Genomic DNA, 8604 nt, shown 5'->3' with positions numbered 1-8604 from the left:
GTATCGGCAGCACGTCTGCGCTCTCGACAGTCTATGCGCTTAGGAAGCAACAATCGGGGCTTAAAATGAAACAAAATCTGGATCAATGTGCTGACTCACTCACGCTTCTACTGTAGTGCTTTCTCCCTTGTTTGTTTTTCACTTTTACCGGACTAACTGTCCAGTACCCCCCCACACACACACACACTTTCTCCTGCCTTTGCAGTTCTTCCCTACCACTCCCCTCCTCCCTCCCTCCATCTCCTCCCACTCTCTCTCCCTCCCCACCTAAAGTGCCGCATTGCCGTAGTGAAGTGGGGTGCCTCCACAGCGCAGCTGGATCTGTAGCCCAGCGCTGAAGTGCAGAGGTGAGTGTGTTCTGGGACGCAGGCAGCCTGTACACGCAGCTGCAGGTAAGAGCGAGGGTCACCGCCCCGCCACCTCCGCTCCCGCAGCAGGTTGGGCGTTGTTTAGTGGGCGTTTTGGGTTTATAAACGTAACATTTGTGATCATGCTTCATCAGTTATTGATCTTGGTGAATGTGATTAGTAATTATTGGGGGGCTTTTGCTGTAGTCGTAGTCTGAAGGGTTCGCAATAAATGTTTGTGTTTGAAATGTGGTCTTGGTGATTGGTAATTGTCTGCGTGTTTACAGCAGGGGAACCCTCTACGTCCGTGATCCCTCCGTTATGGGGAAGGAGAAGATTCACATTAATATTGTTGTGATTGGCCATGTGGATTCTGGGAAGTCCACCACCACTGGTCACCTCATCTATAAGTGTGGAGGCATTGACAAGAGAACCATTGAGAAGTTTGAGAAGGAGGCTGCAGAGGTATGGCTTCTGGTTGATGTGAACTTTACAAAAGCTCCTGGTGTATGTGATGGCCTTTGAACTGTCACTCCTAACCCTAAAAGCAAAATAATGCCCATAAGCAACCATGCAGGTTATTGTACATTTATGACGAAGTCTCTGGTCGTCAAATGTGTTGTTAGTATGTTACGTTCTTTCATGCTGCTTTGTGATTGGTACAGAAAAAAGTGAGGAATTGTAGTTCAAACTGGGTGACTGGCATTCGCACACGCTCCCTGTGGGGTGTGAGAGTGGCAGTTAAGACTCTCACTGCGTCTTTCTCCCCTCTTACTTCACGGAGAGATGCAGAGCCTTCCAGTTGGCTGAAGCGGAGTATATTACACTCTGCAGGGCACGCTCTGTGTGCCGACACGACCACGGAACAAGGCAACTGTCAGAGTGTGGGATAACAGCCAACATGGACCAGGGCACTTAGTCGTGGAGCTGTGGCCATCATGTAGCACAGACACCAACAACATGCACATATTTTCATTTAACAGCGATGGGAGCCAACTGATATCATCACGACACAGAGACCAGAATACGACTTTGTGGACGTTTACGCCTGTTTTAAACGATCCCCTTTCCTTCTTTATGCCAGATGGGGAAAGGCTCCTTTAAATATGCCTGGGTCCTGGACAAGCTGAAGGCAGAGAGAGAAAGAGGCATCACCATAGACATCTCCCTCTGGAAGTTTGAGACTTCCAAATACTACATCACCATCATAGATGCTCCAGGACACAGAGACTTCATCAAGAACATGATCACAGGGACTTCCCAGGTAAAACACCACCGAGACGTGTCTGTATTCCAGTGAGACGTCAAGAGCATACTGAGTCCACAGAAAATCCTGTTTGTTGAGGACTTAGCTGATTCCCCTAATCTACCAGACACCACTAGGTCCTTTTCTGAACTTGGATTCGGATATTATAGTCAGTTTATGGCCTTGATTCGGTGAGCATGCTAAAAACTTTATTTGTTTAAAGTTGAAGTCGAGTTACATTTGTTAATTTTCAGCCTAATGTCCATTTCACCTCCCACCTCACCCCATGCCCACCAGGCCGACTGTGCAGTTCTGATCGTGGCAGCCGGAGTGGGCGAGTTCGAGGCGGGCATCTCCAAGAACGGTCAGACGCGTGAGCACGCCCTCCTGGCCTACACGCTCGGCGTCAAGCAGCTGATCGTGGCCGTCAACAAGATGGACTCCACCGAGCCGCCGTACAGTGAGAAGCGCTATGACGAGATCGTCAAGGAGGTCAGCACGTACATCAAGAAGATCGGCTACAGTCCCGCCGCAGTGCCCTTCGTGCCCATCTCGGGGTGGCACGGTGACAACATGCTGGAACCTTCCTCCAACGTACGTCCACGCAGCACACATACACACCTGCTTGAGGGCCTCGCACATGTGTATTATCAGATATTATCAGGACTAATTAGTAACTATCAGATTTACTTAGTTTTTCCATGAAGCCGAATGTAGCTTTCTTACAAAGGTAAGTATTGGAAGCCTGCACCCACCAATGCAAACCATCATGCAAACTAAATGGCAAAAGGTTGCTGTGTAATCGAAATATGACAAATGTATGTCCTCACTACAAAACATCCATAGCATGTTATGCTCTTTAACGTGGAACACTGCCGTGCCCTGCAGATGCCCTGGTTTAAGGGCTGGAAGATGGACAGGAAGGAGCATCATGCCAGTGGAGTCTGTCTCCTGGAGGCTCTGGACACCATCATGCCCCCTACACGGCCCACTGACAAGCCCTTACGCCTCCCCCTGCAGGACGTCTACAAGATCGGTGGTACTGTAGTCAGTATTTTCACTTTGGCTGCCGTTACATTTGCTCCACTCCCTCCATGGGTCTTGACCACACTGAGATACGAACCAGAAATCATTCTAAAGTGGCCTGAATAGGATCCATATTGGATCGCTGATGTCTGTATAAAAAGAAGTTATATGTAGGTACATATACAAGACACTTTTTTATACATAATACATTTTCTTGGTTAGATTTTTGGTCTAATACCCCTCATTTCGCTCTCTCACTGCAGTCATACTGCATATTTAAAGACTGAAGGAGGGGTTATTAGGACACGTTTAACATTCGTGTGCGTCATTTAAAGCTAGAAAGAATAAAGCACCCACGAAAACAGGACATCAAGAAGACACATGTTTGTAGCCACAAATGTGCATTAAAACTGTATGTGCCTTAAAATGACTCAGACATACACTATGCTGGGTACTGAGAAAAAAAATCATATAAATATGAATCAAATATGAATAAGTATCTACATACAAATCACTATATTATCAAAATAATCACTTTTACACTTGCTGAACTGTAGGGAGATTAAAAGAGATTTAAGTTTGGTGCCAGATGAAATGCTCCCATGTTTATTCTTCTTATGTTTGGACCCACGGGGGCCTGCCCTTTCTGGCGGCTCCAGCTAGCTGCGCTCAGGCTCTCGTCTCTGTCCAGGCATCGGGACGGTGCCCGTGGGCAGGGTGGAGACGGGCATCCTGCGGCCTGGCATGGTGGTGACCTTCGCCCCCGTCAACATCACCACGGAGGTGAAGTCCGTGGAGATGCACCACGAGTCGCTGAGCGAAGCGTTGCCCGGCGATAACGTGGGCTTCAACGTGAAGAACGTGTCTGTCAAGGACATCCGGAGGGGTAACGTGTGCGGAGACAGCCGATCGGACCCGCCGCAGGAAGCTTCCGGCTTCACTGCACAGGTCTGATTCGCTGTTAGAATGGTTCACATAGAGCTCGAAGGTTTCGAATGAAACCTTTTCTCCTCCCGTCTCCTCATTCTTTGCCTGTATTTGTTCTTGGTCTGTCTGTCTCTCGTTCAGGTCATCATTCTGAATCACCCGGGTCAGATCAGTACCGGATACTCCCCTGTCCTCGACTGCCACACGGCTCATATCGCCTGCAAGTTCGCTGAGCTGAAGGAGAAGATTGACCGACGTTCGGGGAAGAAGCTGGAAGATAACCCCAAGACCCTGAAGTCTGGAGATGCCGCCATCGTGGACATGGTCCCCGGGAAACCCATGTGTGTGGAGAGCTTTTCTGAATACCCTCCATTAGGTGAGTCTCCACTCCAAAGCAGTCACATGTTTTGTTGTCTTTCAGAACCAGTCTTGCCTTTTAGCACATAGTGATACAAATCTGATTTCATGCCAGAGAGTAAAATTAAATTAAAGTAAAATTAAAATTGTACTCACACAGTTCTGATTAATCCTGTTGTCTTCATTCTGTCAGCAAAGCTCCACAAAATTAATATCACATCCACGCAGTTAGAAAATTATAAAGCAGTGTGAGGGCATTTTAACTTCCATTTAAAAGAAAATTCAGTGCTAGCCACTTTGAAAGGAAATTCAGTCTTCTATTCATGTTGATGTTAGCTTGTGGAGACATTTTCCTCATGAATTACCAAAAGATTTTCATGATGTGAAAATCATGCCAGTTCACTCACCTGTCTGTCCACGAGCTGACATGGACTAACCTGTCAAGCTGACAGGCATCTCTTGTTGTCTGTCAAGTCTTTTATTACCGAATGATCTCTTTTACACTCATGCTTACTGAGCTGAAGCTTGGCTTGGGAAACCTATGAATTCCCCATGCCACAAGCAAACGAATGCACTCGAATGACACTCACATTTGGATGATATTGTTTTTTTGTAGTGTTATGAAACTGCTTGTTTGAATATTGGTATGACTGTTTGTGTGTGTGTGTGTGTGTGTGTGTGTGTGTGTGTGTGTGTGTGTGTGTGTGTGTGTGTGTGTGTGTGTGTGTGTGTGTGTGTGTGTGTTTTGCAGGGCGCTTTGCTGTCCGAGATATGAGACAGACTGTTGCGGTTGGCGTCATCAAAAATGTGGAGAAGAAGATTGGCGGGAGTGGTAAAATCACCAAATCAGCCCAGAAAGCGCAGAAATCTGGCAAATGAACCCGCGCCTCATCGTAGCGCTTGTAGCCCCAGACCCCGCCCCGCTCCACCACAACCAATCAGCAGCCCCCGCTCTCCACCTGACCTCGCTCAGTGTTTCTTGCACTTTAAACACGTTCTACAGCCCTGGTTGGATAATCGGCTTCTGACCATGGAGGACAGTAAACATTCATATAAGAGTTTGAGAGAGCCTAATTGTGAATTATGCATTTTAATGCTCAGGTTGCCTTCCACATAATCACATTAAAATATTAATTGACTACATATTTGATGTGTTGGAGGGTTGCTTTTGAGGTTTAGGCTGCAACTGAGAAATTAAGGGACAAAATACCATCTTGGTAATCTTGTCTTAATGAATCGACTGGATTAGAGGAATAAAATGTTGGCTGTTTTATATTGGTTGTAACTTCCTGTTTACAGGGCAATCGCTCTACAACATAATTTATTTATGCTTTGTGCATACTTTCTCTGTACTGTGAGAAGGGACTATAGTGACCCTGAATGATTCACTAATAAAAATACTGCAGATCAGAGTTTATGAGCTCACTGTGGCCTTAGACTGTGTGCATTCTCTTTTAATAGAAGCTCCTCTTTCTATCTTAATTTCAAGAATGTGATTGAAAAAGTAGATCATACACTTAAGGTACATTACGTGCATCTGACGCCTCTAATACAGTATCTTAATCACCATGTTTTCCCATGAACAAAAATAGTCACCTTTACACTGACAAGAGAAAATCAAAAGTCCAGTCTAGTCTACTCAGATTGTAGAGGTCTCGTGAGGTGAAGGCTAGGTAGCTAAACCTTAACCCAGACACAGCTGTACACTATAATAGTGGCTCATGTGCATGTGTCCCAAACCACTCCCAAAAGCAGATTGCAGTTAAGTTACCCACTGATTAGTATGATTACTACCCTGTTTAGGGTGAGTAACAGATGTCAAGAGAACAAAACCATATCAGTTTAATCGCTAGAGGTTTGGGTGACAAAATGGAGGAGTGTTGATAATAAGCAACTACAGGCCCTTATTTGAGCAGCCCTTGACCCTCATGAGTAGAATACTGATCTGGATCTGTAAAGCAACGATTCTCAGGATAGGACACTAAAGGATGCATGTATGTGGGAAATGGAAACCTGACTTGTGTGTGCGTGAGATGTGTACAGTTATAAATTCTGCCTGTCATCACTCTATTGACAATAGATTCCAGCTTCTCCAGTGCTAATGCTTTCTTTAGACACACCTTAGATCTCTAGCGAACTGTCACGAAACATTCCAAACGCCAATACGAAGTTGAATATACTAAGAGCAAGACTGATTTTTTTGTATATTTCATTCTGATGTTACATTTGAGATCAAATAACGTTACTCACATCTGATTCTTCAGAAAAAATAGTTCGTTTCAACGTCTATGTTTATGTAGCACTCTATTTGTGCGGAAACTGAAAAAGGGCTTAGCATAATAATTGTTTAGCGACATTCCTGTTTGTGTAAATGTTATATTATGATTTTGCCATGCTAATAAAGCCTGCTTAAATTGAAATTGACATGGAATACTACAAACTCTTAACTGTAAAAGTAGCCTACTGTTAAAGTAATACCACCACCAGGGGTCACTATTGTACTTTTATGCCGATAAGAGGGACTCGCGGGTGCCTTCACGTGTCGTGCCTGCGCCTGTGATTTCACATACATATAGGGGAGGCCGGAAGGAGCAATGAAGACAAAGTTTTGAAGAGGTGGCCTTTTTGATGTAGGCTATGTTGTCCTCCTAATTTACACAATGTAATGTTGAACCAAGGTAAATGAAATCCATTTGTGTGTAAAATGTCGGAGCCTTTTACACAGTAGCCTATAGGATATTTTTGAAGCTTGAAAGAAAATTCTAAATTTTCATTAAGTTGCAAATTTAATGTTTATAACTTCTCCGAGTGGCATATCCACATTTCTCAATTTAAATGTGTAAAATGCTCCTTTTCCTGAGCCAATAATTTCTGAGAAGTGCTGGTGCCTTCATTCAGTGCTGTTAAGACGGAAAACTATGAAACACTCGGTGGATTTGAGTTGAGCTAAAGAGTTCTGTTCTCTGTCAGTTCCGGTTGAGGAGAAACATTATTTTTGTGTCATACGGACTTTAGCATTCCCCTTCCTGCTCTTGTTGTAATGGCAGTTGACATTTAGCTCGAGTTTGATTGTTTTTTTTTATGTACGTCTGTCTGTCTTTCTTTCACTAGGATATGTGTAATGCACGAGACAGGCCATGCCCGCCCTGTGTGTTGGGTTGGCTGTCGGGGTTCTGATGATCTAAATGATCTGTCACGCAGAGCCCTTTCACCTCTTCAGCTGCAGGGAGTGCTTCACCACCTAGGACGCGTGTGAAAGGAAAACCGCCTATTGCTTGCGGCTTAGGTGAAAAGAAAGAAGGCTTATGACACACACACACCATGCAACTTATTTACAATACCCATTGTCGACTAAACAGAAGAGCGGGGGGGGGGGGGGGGAACAGAATTGACGTGTACAAATACAAATCAAATTAGCTGCCTGTCTGCAGTTTGTGTGACTGATAAATGTTGACTGATAGGCTGTGTGGGGCCTAAACCACAAGGCCATGTGACCTCCGTTTTCTTTGCCCCCAAGCCCCACCCTAGTGCACGCTGACATTTGCAGGAAATAATTGCTTGCAGAGAGGAAAAGGCCCTAGCTGACCCCAGGAGCCTTTATGTACACACTTGAGCATCTGTGGGTAAGGAGTGAGACAGTAGCCATGTTTACCAGCGGTGGTTCATGTTGTCTCGATGATGTCTCGATCTCAAACGTTCATCTCTCGAGAGCCAGCTCCTGCCTATAAGGAGGTTTTAAGATGGTAGCCTTCTAGTGACACAGTCAAAACCAGCCAAGCTCATTGTTTAAAGTTACTGCGTATGTTACATTGCTTTCCTTACTAAAGGGTCCACCAGGAGCTGTTTTCCTGAAGGCATTGTTATTATTAAATGGAGCTTTGATAACTGAAAATAGAGTTCTTTCACACAGATGGAAAATCGGTCTTCGTTGAGAATGTGGACAGCTACTGCCAAGATATTGCAATATTAAGCCAATTGTTGTACTGTGAAAACTGTCCAGCACGATTCTTTGTTGAAACTAATGGCTGAAGCCTACTTCAGGGCAGCTCTCAGGGTGATGCACTCTTTATTTGTAGGTCAATACAGGGTAAATACAAAAGTTTCTTTTGAAAAATAAATGGCCACAGACCTAGTAGATCTAGTTCAACGGCATCTATTGAATTCTTGGGCCTATTTACTGCTGTGACACTGATAATTATTCTTGAATTAGGACTTTTCAGGCTGGCCTTTTTGGTTTGTGGCAGGTCTTGTCTGTTGGCTTACCTGTACTTTTATAGGTATAACCATTTACCGGGCAATTGTTTATACCAATAATGAATGAATAAGTGAATAGTCATAGCAAAGGATTTCAGCTATCTTGTTAAGGTGGCAGAAATTTATTTACTGTGTTTTTGCATTAAAAGATGTATAATGGGAAAATGATTCTAATGCTTAATTCTGATTCTTATAATTGTACTATGTATTGCACTGTGTGCTTAATACAAGTACAAAGTTCACCAGATATAACGTGCATCTGTTTTGAATACCCTTGTTTGCACATGAATCGTATAATTTCCAGCATGTTATTGTTTTTTGCAAAGAAACAAAAACAGATGCAAGTCCAGCTAATGGGGCTGGAACAGAGCAGGCCAAATCCCCATCACTTAGCACTTACCCCTCACACTGCTGTTAAGAGGCTATATTGTCATCAACTACTGAATA

General features: G+C 44.3%; 1 protein-coding gene across 3 annotated transcripts; it reads left to right on the top strand.

The window, feature by feature from the left end:
- Positions 1-81: 81 nt before the first annotated feature.
- eef1a2 (eukaryotic translation elongation factor 1 alpha 2) lies at positions 82-5328 on the top strand. 3 transcript variants are annotated; one of them, XM_076984446.1, is made up of 8 exons: positions 82-347; positions 638-812; positions 1432-1611; positions 1891-2187; positions 2482-2632; positions 3311-3567; positions 3688-3922; positions 4655-5328. In XM_076984446.1, the coding sequence occupies exons 2-8, from the start codon at positions 669-671 to the stop codon at positions 4780-4782; spliced, it is 1392 nt and encodes a 463-aa protein (XP_076840561.1). In that variant the 5' UTR covers positions 82-347; positions 638-668; the 3' UTR covers positions 4783-5328. The 3 variants fall into 3 exon arrangements, with proteins under 3 accessions (XP_076840561.1, XP_076840560.1, XP_076840559.1); XM_076984445.1 differs by having other exon boundaries at positions 83-347; positions 635-812; XM_076984444.1 differs by having other exon boundaries at positions 83-392; positions 635-812.
- The last annotated feature ends 3276 nt before the right edge of the window (positions 5329-8604 follow it).

Source organism: Brachyhypopomus gauderio, chromosome 21 (assembly GCF_052324685.1).
Source record: "Brachyhypopomus gauderio isolate BG-103 chromosome 21, BGAUD_0.2, whole genome shotgun sequence".
In the NCBI taxonomy this organism is placed as follows: domain Eukaryota; kingdom Metazoa; phylum Chordata; class Actinopteri; order Gymnotiformes; family Hypopomidae; genus Brachyhypopomus; species Brachyhypopomus gauderio.
The sequence above is the reverse complement of the archived record's forward strand: the minus strand, read 5'-3'. Positions and strand labels throughout refer to the sequence as shown.